We start from the raw sequence: 15210 nt of genomic DNA on the forward strand, positions 1-15210 counted from the left end.
GATTTGTTGGGGTCGCAAGAGATTTTGCCTGAATAACCGATAATGTGGGTGGAAGTATGATATTTTAAGGAATTCTAGATACCTAATTAATTTAATATTATTAATTATACTTTATGCGGTATAATATGTCGGAACAATGAAATCTTCAATGGACTATGGCTGCGTTTTTTGTCTTCGTCGATTTTTATTATTCTCTTTTTACACTTAATAAACTCAAAACAAATCAGTTACTTATGGGACAATCAGTATCTTATGAAGATCTTAACTCGTTAATCCTTATTAACGAGTTTTTAATTTCAATAATAAATGTTATATTTTAAACTACTATTTAGACACGTGCAAAAATAGTTCAACAAAAAATAACTTTTTCGGAACCTGATCAATCAATTGAGTTCTCTCACGAGGTAATGGTACGAATTTTCATACAAATTGTATGAACAAAATCTGATAATCACTGATGCCACGTGGAAACCGAAACTAGTTTATTCGACATTTAAATAAGTAATGCAGTTTAGCTGTGGGCTCTCTTACAATAAGAGCTCATAGTAGACCATGTTCTGATTTAGTATTTAAAAAATGTAGCTGTAGTAGATTGTTATTGAAAGCGAGATCAGTGTCTTAAACCCACTGCTCGATAAAAATTTAAGCTAAATAAAATTATGAAGCCTTAAAAGGAATCCATAAAATAGTACGAAAATCCTGCCTTTTGTATTCGCCATCTAACCACGCGACGCCTACCAAGCTCGCTATTGACGGTGTCAATCACCTATCTATTTACCCTCATTTGGCCTTACTCCCTTATTATTTAAACTACTACTGCGTAGTTGGATTGTTAATATAATAGACGATTGCAAATAAACTATCACTGGTAACAATAATGTTGCCATTTTTTTTTTATTTACTTGTATAATGTGTGTTGTAAATGAAATCAAGTGTTTATTAGTTAATTGTAAATAACTGAACGATTTCATTTCTTTTATGGTTAAATAATTTTAAAAAAATGCTGGTTCCGATAAAAACGTAATTTAAATTCAGGTTATTGCTCTAGAATCGATGTTATAAATGGCTACCCTGAGTACTCCTAATTTATTGCATTCAACTGCCGATAAATTAGTTGCTCACTTAATTATGTGGCCATTAATCCTGCAATTGTCAATGTATCTCGCTGCTAGTCGTTGTAGTCTATAATCATATATTATAACACTGGTCAATTTTATAGATAATTTTCAAGAATTTTTAAAAACTAGAAGGTTTCCATAAACGCGGCATTTACTATCTTGCGTGACCTAACCGTAAAATGAATTGTTAACATAATAAAATAATGACCAAAGTAGGCTTCTGACACTTCCTGGATCACGTTGAAGACACCGGACGTATTTGGGGGTCACCATTGACCGGAACTTCTCCATGCGGCACCACGTCTCCATCGGCGTATACGCTCAACTCACTCTTCACCGGAAACCTACCTCCTACACCAAGGTCGCGCTACTTAAATGCACCCTCACCTAACGTACGCGGCAACGGCGTGGTAGACTGCGCGCCGTAGAAAACACAATCTAACGGCACTTAGTGAATTTATTGGCTCCCCCATTACGCGAGGAACGCCACTATAGCGCGAGATCTGCGGATGGAGTGCATCGCTGAGTTAGTCGCTTAGCTCGGGATGGGATGTTCAATTGAGTGGACGCCTCTTAGTATCTCCTCCGGAACTTCGCACCGTAGCACTTCAGCCTCTACATCGCTTCCAGTACCCGCGTGATCTAATCTGCGCGGGTGCTAACAACACCGGTCTCGAGACCTGGGAATGAACCACGGCTTCGACAGTTGGCCGCCTCACTGGGCCTCCGGGTCAACCGGGGGCTGCAGCACACCAATGTCAAAGTCAAAATCAAAGGTCAAATGATTTATTATACCTTGACTTGTGTTGTGTACCTCAAATAAAATATTAAAATACAATTATTGGGTTTCGTGGCCTTCATCTTTTAAGGCGACACCTTAATCCCTTAACTAATTATACTTGAGAAACGGCTACTCATTCTCGTCTTAGGTTATTGATAAACGAAAATTAATTGGCTATCTGAGAAATTGTTTTACATTAATTTTAATCAATATATGGATTAATCATAATTGAAGATTATAATATACTTTAAGTGCCAATGTTACTGATTTGGTAAGAAAGGACAAAGAACAGTTCTCTTTTGTCTCTCCAGTTTTCTTTTGTTTTAACTTTACAAAATACAATTTAAATAATGATAAAAAGATAATTACTTGAATAAGCGTGCTGTGATTCTTACATACAGTGCGTTGTTTGTAATGGTAATTGTTTGTGGTGGCGTCCATGCATGGGTTTGTAACTCTTTGTAAGTGTAGTAGGACTGCTAAGCCACTAATTATACATTTAGTATCTTATAAAACAAATACGAAGCAATATTTTACTATCCAACAGAGTTGTAGTTCCTACTAGGTATTACACATTTTTCTGTAGATATTTATATAAATTATCTCCAAATTCAACTCTAAGACAAACACACAATACTCAAAAAAATAATCTGGCAAATAAATGAAAAGAGGTTTCCTTCTTCCGACTTTCTTCAAGCACTTATGAAAACTCTGGCCAAATTATATTATCTCTTTTTGTTTACTGAAAGCATCCGCTAAGTACCTGAATGGATGTTATTTAAACAATGGATATTTTGTTTCTTAATTTTTTAGTTGTTGTTGCTAAGGAATCGTTTAGTTAGAAGATATTTTTTTATCGGCTTACTTGTTTGAAACTATAATATTCAGTCATACAGATGTTTTAATATTTTTTTTCAAAAATATAGAGCAGACATATATTGTGATATTATTAAACCTTAAAAAATTGATTTTCCAACACACAAATATTCTTATTTGAACCAGTAGATCCTGAAATAAGGGGGTTCAACCAATCTAAAAAAATCTGTGCATTGCAATATTTTGTATTAACTCTTATTAAATCCAGACGCTTAAAAGGTATCACAGGACGAATGCATGGTTTTCAGTAGTCTTCCAAGTATTAAATGTAATATAAGATACCAATTTTAGTTGGGCAGAAAAACAAATAATGTTTCGTTGAGAATATTTCGTAAAAAAAATGGTATACGTTTGTATTCCGCCTGTGTACCAACAAGGTATTTTTTATATTTGATTAACGACGATGTATGTCCAGAACTGAAGGCTTATAAGCTACCTGTTTAAAAAAGAGCGAAGAAACAGATATACTGAGAGCAAAAGAGCATTATTATAAGATTAAATAAAAACTCACTAGTTGCCTTTTTAGCTGACACAGCCGGCCTATATTGAAGTTATAGTTCTTTTGTCGCGTTAGGGAAAAATTACGAGTGTAAACTTTTAGGGTGCCCGCGAACTCCGTAAAAAAACCGATTTTGTACTATATTTAAATGGTATGTATTTACTTGGATAATAATATGTCCAGTTTAAGGTAACATAGTTATTGATATATATTTAAAAAAAAACAAGCAGGTCACGTAACTTTCCTTTTTAAAAGGTCATAAATAACTTCAAAATACACTAAATCAGAGAGCTATGTATTGCCTTTCAATTGTGTAGTGTCTACCCCTATATCGATATCACTATACTTCTATAACTCTAAACCGTTTTAAATCAACGATATAGGTTCAACGAGTAACTGCGATGCGGCATCGCTATTTTAGGAGGTTTCTTGAGACATTTCGGTTAATATTCGAAATACTAATAGATAGAGATAATATACCCTTTCACTAATTTCTATCATATCCAAATCATTTAACTTTTTTAACTATAATCATGTAACAAAGTTATTCATTTCCAAAGTTATTTTAAGATCTAAACAAGGTTACCATTTCTTCTCACGTGTTCTTTTTTGTGTTGACTAATTATAAACTTTATGATCTTTATAAATATTTTGGTGCCTGATGAGATACAGTTTATTTTATTCAATAAAACGACGTTTACGTACTGTACCAATAAAAACCGTTTATTGTATAACATATTGTAGATTTACTAACTACAAATCCCGTGCAGCGTTGCGTAATCATTAGCTACCCTGATACAATTTAATAGGTAGCAATTTTATTGATTTTCTTTTACCTGTTAGATAGATTAAGCTGAGTTTCAGTATCGAAAAATGTAAAGTATTGTTACGAGCTAGACGATCGGATAGAAATGCCGTAGATCAGTCAAGCGTTTATTTCTTATGGATTAATAAGGAATTTATAAACACACTAAAAAGCCACAAATTGCCACTCGCAGAAATGTACAAAGTACAGTTACTTATGCGCGGCTCGCTTATATATTCCTGGAAATAATCTTCAACAATATTCGAGAACTCTCTAGGCAGAATCGCTGCTGAGTAGCGATTGCAAAATTCTAGAACTACGCACTCTCTATCTCGGTCCTTGTCGCACGACATTCTAGAGTGCGCAGTCTAGCGTGAAGAAGGTTCCGATCTTTCCTCTCTCTCCTGTATCATTCCGTCCTCGTCCCACACCTATAAAGGGGTATAACTAGGCCTGAACGGGTTTCCTGAAAACTGTACAACTCGACTAAGCATGTTCTAATAATAATGTTTCATCCTACTGAAGACTAGGATAACATTATGCAAATTACCAATATGTGATTGACCGTCCCTTTAAATTTGCTTAAAGGATGTTTTGTCTATATCTTTACGTATAATTAACGTTAACATGATATATAGAGTGATTTTAATATGGTTGGTTAGGTTGACTTACTTGTCTACTATTACTATTAAAACACTAATATACTATTAAGATAAGCACTCATTAAGCATATTGTACAATTAAATTATCATTGTGCATTAAAAACATATAAAGTTTGCTAGTTTTTGCAACTCGTCTATTGAAAGATCCGTAAGGATTGGAATAATTATGCATATAGAAAAGAGAATAAAATAAAAGCCACGATCATGAATGCTTGATATTTTATTTCAAAACATTTTACAAGAAACAAATTCCATTCAACAATGAAACATACTTTGTATGAACTGACAATTGACAATCGCCTAGTTTGTTAATTTTTACAGTACTTAGCACCGTTAGTACTAATTTAAGACTAGATTTGTCTTATTATTTACATATATACAATTTACATTTGATGTGATTAGAATCAACAAAAGTCAGTCATAATTAAGTTTGTGCTCATCACAATAAATAAATTACAAATGTGTGAACTAAGTAATGGGGCAAAATAAATAATTTACAATAATCATTAAATGACTCAACAAGTTGAATTCTGAATTTTTAAATATTCTCCAAATATTTGAGCTATTATTTACTTATTACAACAATATAATATTACAATAATCAACGGCTACTTCAAGTTACTAACACAAAACTGGATTAAAATATAATATATTATGTTTAGTAAAGGTACACGTCATACAATCAAGAAAGTTTAGTTTAAATTAAAATATCCCTGATTTAGTCACTCGTGGGATCATATCAACCATCGAACATCTATAGGGTACTAACAATGATAAGTGGTTCACAAATACTAAGCAAAGTAACCATAATAACAAGAAAAAATCACCTGGTTCCGAGAAACGATCGCGACACCTTGTTAATTTATAAGTGTTAGATTTGAATAACTGCAGTTTAAAGTTTATAAACATCTATTTAATATTATAAACATACGATATATAGTAAACTGTATTGGAAAGGTAAAATAAAACAAAAAAAATATTTAAATTAAATTAAGGTGTTTCAAAAGTATAATTTGCAGTCAGATTTGAATAAATAACGATTCGAGCTCTTAAGAGCAAGAACGTATAGAAGTTCGCAAATTTATCTTACAAAATCGTCGATCTTAAGAAATGATTTTATCAATCATAAAAAATACGTTAAGTTACTCTGTGAAGTGCCATTCAATTGGGTAAATTTTCAGTAAACCACGTTATATTCTAATATTCGAAATTGTTTAGAGTATTTGTCATCGTGGATTTGTTATTTAATTATGTGCGGAGAAATGGCTAAATTAGTCGCAAGCAATTCAATAAATACCAGATTTGAAGATGTTAAAAAAAATCACAATCTCAAATTTTCGTGTACTGTATTATTTTAAACGTTTTTTTACTTAGGTTTACTATAAAAATAAACAAAAGTGTTCATATGCATATTCTCTCTAATATCTTAAATATGCATGGCCTCAAATCGCCTCCATTCTAATTCAATTACATGCTGAGAACATTGGATATAGTTGAAGTTGTATTTGAAAGAAAAACGACAAATAATCACGTAGTACATTAGGCACAATATGCCTTTCGCTAGTACTACAATTATATATTATTTACAATTCAAATACTGTAATTCAAATTAATTGGTATAATATTTATACATGGACTTACAATTATATAAATCATACCGTGGGAAAAGTCTCAGTTTAATTTCAGTTATTTGTTTATTTTAACAATCGACATGTTTCAAGCGTAGTATACAGTCGATAAAGCAGATACAGATATAACAAACGAGAGTGTCTACTGCATTCATGGAATACGTAGTTTATATTTGGGGTAAGTATTGTATTATTTTGAGGAGAGGTAAACAGAACGTCTATTCGGGGCTGCTTTGTATTTTGCCGCCAAATACAACAAATATGTTGGTAAGTGAATATACAGCGGTGACAGGAAATTGCATTTGGTAGCATAATGAACTCCGAGTGGCCGTAATATTTGATGTGGGATTCTTCATACTGCTTTTTGTTACACATTATTTAATGGATCTCAAAAAGAATTTAATTATTAAAAGCCAATAGAGAGAGAGCCAAACCAAATCATAAATGCTTATTTTTTCTTACCATACTTGTAGATAAAGCTCGTTTCTATATCCAAAATACTATTCGTAAATGCTAATAGTAGATACAGATCGATAAGAAAGATAAAAGAAATGTAACTACGTCAAAAAACATAGAATATACTAGGTAACTGAATCTCAGCAAAACGACAAGTATATATTCGATTTGTGAAAGATGTATTTTTTTGTTGTTTGTAATATATATATTATGGTCCTATTTAGCGGGCACATTATAGTCCAATTTATCTTCTCTGTAACACAACCTACGAACTAAAGCAATTACGAACAATATTTTAAATATATTAACAGGACGAATGCCTAAACATTAAAGTTTCTCACCAAGATATGTATTTACTTGCTGATACAGACTAACAGATAGTTAAAAATAATTATTTACATTATAAAAGGAACACATTCAAATTAAGTTATATTAACATCGGAAGGATTTTGAGCATTGTTATGATTATATTAATTAGATCAAAGTATGTAATGACATTATGAAAGCTTTAAAGTAGAAATTTGCATCTAAAATATATGACATCCAACGAAGAAGTGAATATGTATTTTATTCAAAGAATCTCACATTCTTGGAAACACTATGACATACATAAAAGTCCTAAAAGCGTGAACCTGTTTAACTTGGCGTCCCAATATAAAAAATCTAAATAGGTACTATTTAAAAAACATTAACACTAATTTTTTTTTTAAGAAATAAAACACATATTTCTCTATCGTTGTATACCAAGAATTGAATACATTTAATATTTATTGGGATCTATTTTTCTATTTCAAATTTTTGGAAAGGTTAGATTAGGTTAGGTTTTTGGTACACATAGTAAAGTTTTCTCGCAAAAGTACGTTTATATACTATTTCTTCCATCTAAATGTCAGAACAATGCTCTGAAAAGCATTTATATACAGCTTTCTTGCACGCGATGTGAGGTGGTAACCACTTCTGGTCGCAGGCGATGTGCGGTCAAACATGATGTGACACCGCTTCCAGAATTGGGGCTTGTCGTTACTCCCTTGTTTGCTCGTCCTAGACTATGGTAAGACTGCTGAAAAACACAATACATATACCATAAGGGTTGAACTAAAATGCACTTAGAATAATAAATAAATAATAATATAGTTAAATTCTTGTGTCACAATGTTCGTTACCATACTCATCCGTAACGGCTCGACCGATTCTTATGATTTTTTTTATGCATATTCAGTAAGTCAGAGACTACTGCTAATATCTATATTTCAAATCCCTAAGTGATAAGAGGTGTCCAGCCTAAAAAATCAATTTTATATTTGCTTTTTTGTTTTTTTATGATACCCCTCTACGATCTACTCCTACTATTATATAAAATTTACCTATCTACTAAAACATGTTTCCTGGATATAATATACATTGCAAAACGACGTTTTCCGGGTTAGCTAATATTATATAAAACTTTGTGTGCATATCGGTTAGGTCCGCGAATCGGACAACATCTATTTTTTATCCCCCTAATTTTTTTAATATTATTTTTTTTAGTTTTTAGTTAGTTATGATTCAGCATACAAAAATACATAGAAGCCTTAATTATTACCCCTGAGTCTCTGTGGTAGCCTACCAAAATTTTCCATGTTGGTATGTACTAAAATGATAGGCTAAGTAAAATCACAGTAAGGAGAAAGAAGTTCGCGGGGGCAGCTAGTAAACATATACAATCAAGTGGAGTGAAAGTCTAAGGTACCTTATCTCTTCTCTTCTCTCAAGTGGCTTTGATCGCAAAGACGCGTTTAATTCACTCTCTATTTCGCTTGCATTCGACAACGGATACGTTTTATATTAACGCGAAAATATAATCTTAGAACTTTAAATTAAATAATTTAAGTGTGTCCAATTACGGCGTGGTAAATCGGGGAAACTGGGCATTTGGATTTTTGGCAGTATGGTTAAATTTTAAACAGTAACCTTTTTAGATGACCAACTATTGAGAATATAGAGATATTATCGGCTACGGTAAAACTTATAGAAAAAAATTTACTACTCAAAGTTGTTATTTTTTTTTTGTGTAGACGCACAATAAAACAAGATAAATTCGGAGTTCATATTGAAGACCATACAGTCGAATGAAATCGTTATAAAAACTAACACTAGTCAAAGGAATCCTGTAGTCCTTCTTCCGGAAGTCATAGTAGGCCGCACCGTCAGGCTCCGATCTCAAGGCATCGTTCTTGCTCAGTTTGTTGTTGGACATGGGTCGCTGTAAGCTCATATATCTATTTGATACTGGACGACACTCTGTACCAGGAAAATATATATTTTAAACAGGCTGTTCTAATAATTATTTACACCCGCGTCATTGTTAAAAAAAACTTGATTAAACTTAATAAAATTTGATTTACATGGAACGGCTTTATATGTTCTATAGTTCAAGCACTGCGAGCGTGATGCTCAACAATAGCTGTCCTGTTTTATGAAAGATAAATATATTTTGTGTTGCAACGTTTGCTAAGGCGATGCCTGTTTATCTAGATTTTATTGTAAAATGAGCACTGTTAAATTTGCCCTTTATCCTATGATTATAATATTTATAATAAATATGCTATGTTGGAACAGTGAATAAGTCTCACCGTATAGGTTTGGTATAATGTCTGGATCGGCGTCGTCGGCGAGGTCTTCTCTTAATAGCGCTCCACTTGCTCCGCCTACTTCCAATCCCACATTGCTTACTTGATTGCAAGCTTCTTGCTTCACGGGTGTAGAACATTGTCCCGTCCGATCATTATAGATAGCTTCGCTAAAAACACATAGGTTTTTATTTCAATAACTAAACATATAGATGAACACCTATACATGTATATGGTAGATATAGGGGTATAACTAACAATGTATTTGAGAGGCAGATAAGATCTCAAAATTGGTACAGGCGCACAGATTATGGAAAAATGTTACTTACAAAATGATCAATATACGGGTACTTAGAGATACTGTGTTTATCTCATTAGTTTTTTAGATACAAACGTATTGCTTATTTGAGATTTGTCGATTTAAAATGGGAACTGGTGTTGGTTAGTCCACAGCTTATTATGACAAATGTTAGTGAAACCACCAATTTTTGTTTCTGAACATTAAAACTCCCTTGTACTACGGTTAAAAGTAATATCACTTACTTCAAAGGCGCGTGTTTTGCTGGCATGTGTCTATGCCTGGCGTGCCGACGGTATAGTACAGCTAAGACGCCACACAGCGCTGTGGCAAGCAGCGCCGACATTGCTGCTGTTGATAACAAGACCGACGATATTCCAAAAGAGTTACTTTCACCTATCAAAAAGTCATCTATTAAATCAAAGTTTATTCCATTATATTTTTTAAGGCTTTTAAGTTCATATTATATATATATATATATATATATATATTTAAGATAATTTATCTTTCTAATAAGGATGTAGGTCCGCCGTCGATTTTTGAGCGACGAAATGCCGGTTTTCTCTCAATGTTCACCATACGAGCGAGTATCAAATGCGCACGAATACATAAAGTCCATTAATGCACAGACGGGGTACGAACACACATCCTCAGGGATAAAAATAGCAAGCTGAAGCTACTAGACCAACAACGCCCATGTTCTAAGCCATTTTATTAACATATATAAAATGTTGTGGAAAATTTTGTTGAATAAAAAGAAAGTAACGTACTAAAGTAGTACACAATTCTCATTTGACTATAACATTCGTGCGTAGCATGCGATCTCGACTGAAACTTAGAATTGAGAATGTATATTACTTTAATAATAAGTATAACTTTTTCAAGTTACGAGAAATATATAATAGATTTAAATGGTTGCTCTTAATAGTTGTTATATTTATTTATTTGAGTTTAACAAGTGTTTCAAAGGATTATTAAAATGAGATGTTTCGAACACCTTTCCAAAACCACCCAACCTTTTATTATCTTTATAGCCAGAACGAATAAAAACCACTGAAAATTAAGTCATTCCTTATTCCGTAGTGGCGTGACTTCAGTGTTCATATTACAAGTGAGTTCACGGCTTTATTATTATTGGGTAGTAAAGAAATGGTCGCAAAATTAGAAAAACCTTACACAAATATACACACTTACTCAACTCAATAAAGTTCAAATTGCTTGAGCCTCAGCGTGAAAAAGCTTCAGGTTGCTTTGTAATTATAGTTTTATTGAGGAAAATTTCTTGAATATGTTTATTTGTGCCAATTAACGTGGAAAAATTGCAAGAGGTAAAATAATATTAGAATTTTCCTCTTAAGATACAATTTTCATTATAAACAAGAAATTTGTAACCTTGTAATTAATTCACAGTGCTGTTTGCATTCATTGTAGATATTAATTTTATATTAAATGGCAATGGATAATAAAAGTTACCTGTATACTTAGCTTGTCCCTTTAGAATAACATGTTCTATGGTAGTTACATCACTCCTGCCCTTAGCGTTAACCGCGTACAAGTCAATTCTATAACTGACTCCTGGATGAAGGCTGCTGATATCAAAGGTCGGTGGTGTTTTATTTGTAGATACGTTATAACGTACCTGTAACAACATTTAAACTAAATAAGAAACAGTATCAAACATGTAGACTAAACACTAAAAGCTATTTTATAAAATACTAATAGTATAGCAAGAAATAATGAATTTGTTTCAAATATATATACTATATATATAATATACTAATTTACAATAACGAATTAAAGACCTATAAATAATTTATATAACACTTTATACGTACAGTTAGCGATGGTAGCTCCAGCAACTCCATGAGGAATGTCTGTGGCAGACCACCATCGAAATTCTCGACGCACTCCACAAACAATGAATCCAAACTCTGATTCGCTACTGTGCAGTTCTGTACTTGAAAAGGCCGACCTAGACGAAATAGTTGAAATTGATATATATTTTTTAAGCGTTGCACCAATGGTTTGTCCTTGAAACGCACAATGAACACTTGTTCGCACGGATAAGATAATGTCGCGAGAAATTATAAGGCCAAGAATGTGCGGTGGCATAATTATTAAATAAATACGATAATATGAATGTATTTTGATCAGTTCAATTCAATTTATTCAATTCTGTTATGTTGTTGATGTTACCTTTGACTTTATTATATCACTTACAAAATCAATCAATCAGTTTGTCACAGTATAACTATAATAATTAAAGAGAGTAACATAAAATTTACCTGCAGCCACTAATTGAAAAACGCAGGGTACCTTTTGTTGGCCCACAGAATTTTCGCCGTAGCAAGCCAATGTCCCATACTCCATGTCAGTACTGGGCGTATAATTTAATGTAGATGTGTGTCCTAGAACGCTGGATAACCTGAACAAGTTAACGATAGCAAATAAATTAAAAAATCTTTAAATTTCTACAATTTTACGATTTCATTGCCTGTTAATAATAATTTGTTACTATATATGGTACGGTAAACAATTTTTATATGTCTATTTATTAGAACACCTTATTACGACCTATAAACATTCCTTGACCATTATGCAGAAATATAATGGTTCTTTATTAAGTCTTTCTTCTTTTCGAACCGTTTTGTAATAAAATATAAAGGTTTTGGGAGTTTCTATATAAGATAGTACAGTACCGCGGTGGTAATTCAATCTGTTCGCCAGAGTTGTTGAAAGTCCAATGGAAGGATACAACTTCCGGATTGGCGTCAACACTACAGTGCAACATGACCGTCTCATGCTTTAACGCACCGAAAAGCTCGTTATCGCGACGTTCCGCGCACACTGGTGCATCTGAAAATTTAATAAGCTTAAATCTTAAGAAATCTTCATCATACTATTAAGATTTTATACATATAAATGATATGCCTAACTTTAGTATAAAATGAAATGATGTTATTTCAATGACAAAAACCATATGTATTAGGGGTATTAGGGACAAAAATTAGGTTGATTAACGTTAGACGTTCTATTTACGATCACAAGTCACGCGACTTAAAAATGGAGTGTAAAATAATTGTAATATCTCATTTGCATCCAAGGTATTATAAAGAGCTTCAAAGTAATCTGCAGACAAAGTTACAAAAATGGTTAAATGTTTTCAAAAAACGAATCCGAGTTTTATATTATCTAGCAACCCACATCTAATCTCTTGGTTTGGAAAGTTTTTATTCTAGTAAAATGTGGTGAAGTAAAAGTTGGACGAGTCCCGGGGCAGGGATAATAAAACACCTGATGGAATCCAATTAGATCAGATCGGGTTAGAAAATGAAAACAATCATTCTATTGTGATCCGTGCGCTTCGGAAAAGTTTCGATTCATTAGCTTTTCATGCTTCTAGCGAAAATTGGGAATTGCCACAAGCGATTTCCATAATCATACTGTAGAATATTGATTAATAATGATCTTATTACTTTTGTATAGCTAAAATATACTTCTCTGACCATAAAATCATGCTAGTAATAGGTATATATTCAAAATTTTGTCGTTTCAGCCATAGTCTAATCTGTATAAAATATACAAAGAAAAATCACTTTATCGTCGTATTTAAATAGTTAATGTATATAGTAAGACCAGTGACATATACACTATAACATTATAACCATTAAACCATTAAAATTGCACGTAAAAAGTCATATACCCATTGAAGCATAGTCGCTCCATAGATGGCCGATGCAATAAACCTGTCTTGGCGAGAATTCTCATTCGAATATAGGATGTGTTATTTTATTGGAACATGAATTAAATGACAATGATGTCTGATTAGCATAATTCTTGTTATGCATAATTTTTAATTGTTTGCTTTTTATAATATTTTTTTTAAATTTAAATTTAAATTGTTTCATGCTACTATACTATTATATTTGTAAGAAGAGTAGCTGTTAGCGAGTTTATTAAATTTGGAATGATATGGTGTAATGTTTTTTTCCTATATAAATTATTGTATTTGGCTAATAGAAATTCGTTTTTTTTAATTTTCTTCGTGTTGAATACTGATAGTGAGTTTTAAGGTAATTTTCTGTAAAGTAGTTTTCATTTAAAAAACTACCCGCACGTTTGGCCCAATAACATTGACCTCCGTATTTAACCCAAATGTTAATTAGAAATAATGATCAATGTGAAGAAAAGTGTACATTATCTTTTAGAATACGGTACGTTTAACGTGTGGAAATGTTTCTACATCACACAGTTTTAATAGTAAAATATTAACTGTTTTAGTTACGGCGACAGTTATTCTACGTTAATGAATGGATTTACACTTCAAGTAATAAACTGTGTTTTATAAAACAAAGGAAACATATAAGATATGTTCGCGAGTACATTTTGTTCAAAATTTTTTATAAGAAAACAACAAATAATCATGTTTCTATACAATGAGCCTAGACGCTAATATTACAATGCACAAGAAACGACCTCATAAAAGTACAACAACAGATTTTGTAAATCAATCTTTAACATCTATAGCATCAAATTATGAAAAATAAGCTTAAGCTACATATGTCACTACAGAAGCAAACCCGAAAATTCACCTGTAATTCCTGCACTTTCAAATTTAAGCAGCAGAATAAGAAGAAATATAAAAGAATTTCCCCAAATATTGAAAACCACACTCCGAATATTAAGGAGCTGCCAATATATGTCGCTACAAGAACAACAAAATCTAATGTTATTAATCTAATTACTTTATGGTCAAGCAATACAAAATAACAATATTTGGTCAATATTCAAGATAGTATTAATAATTGGTGCAAACGATAATCGTCCTTATACCTTCATCTCACAATAGTGTAATGTGTTAAATCAATTGCGACAGCAAACGGTATTTATAACAAATATACAATATAATACTTACTTAAATTATTCTCTCAATTTTTCATCTAGAATATATAATATACTATAAATATTATTACTACTTAAAAATACGCCGCTCGAAGTATTATAAAAACACACCCTGTTCTCATACAAAACACCTCTTCAACTTGTGATTAAAATAAACAACGTTACGAATCGACGATTGTCAATTCGTAACAATTCGTAAACCACCGAACGTGTCAAATGAATAACCATTTCACATGCGCACTTGTAGCAAGATTCTTAAGAATATGCTTCATAAAACTGTTTAAAATTTAATTAAATAAATATTAGAAGCTCACACATATTATTTCAAAATTTCGGGTACTAATATTAAAAATAAAAGCCTTCTAACTGTAACTATTTTCGTTACAGTGTAGCCGTTTATAAGCAAAATAAATTAAGACTAGTCCATCAAAAAATTAATTATTGGGTTGCTTAACAAACAAGATTTAAATAATATAGCCATCACAAACCTGCAAAGAAATTTAGGAAATGTAGACATCATATGTTTCACAGAAACTTTCATTAAACAAGGCAGCGAATCCAACGTTAAGATAAATA

General features: G+C 32.0%; 1 protein-coding gene across 2 annotated transcripts in view; it reads right to left on the reverse strand.

Moving 5' to 3' along the window:
• Positions 1-6386: 6386 nt before the first annotated feature.
• Positions 6387-15210, reverse strand: part of LOC123716207 (hemicentin-1-like) — an 81844-nt gene continuing 73020 nt past the window's right edge. Inside the window, exons 10-17 of one of the 2 annotated variants that reach the window (XM_045671834.1) lie at positions 12432-12588; positions 12018-12157; positions 11568-11704; positions 11206-11371; positions 9978-10128; positions 9438-9604; positions 8957-9105; positions 6387-7882 (exon numbers count right to left, since the gene is read on the reverse strand). In XM_045671834.1, the coding sequence (XP_045527790.1) occupies positions 7739-7882; positions 8957-9105; positions 9438-9604; positions 9978-10128; positions 11206-11371; positions 11568-11704; positions 12018-12157; positions 12432-12588 (1211 nt within the window). In that variant the 3' untranslated portion in view covers positions 6387-7738. Of the gene's footprint in view, positions 7886-8956; positions 9106-9437; positions 9605-9977; positions 10129-11205; positions 11372-11567; positions 11705-12017; positions 12158-12431; positions 12589-15210 lie in introns of both variants that reach the window. The other variant, XM_045671833.1, reaches the window with a different exon arrangement.

Source organism: Pieris brassicae, chromosome 11 (genome assembly GCF_905147105.1).
Source record: "Pieris brassicae chromosome 11, ilPieBrab1.1, whole genome shotgun sequence".
Taxonomy (NCBI): Eukaryota; Metazoa; Arthropoda; class Insecta; order Lepidoptera; family Pieridae; genus Pieris; species Pieris brassicae.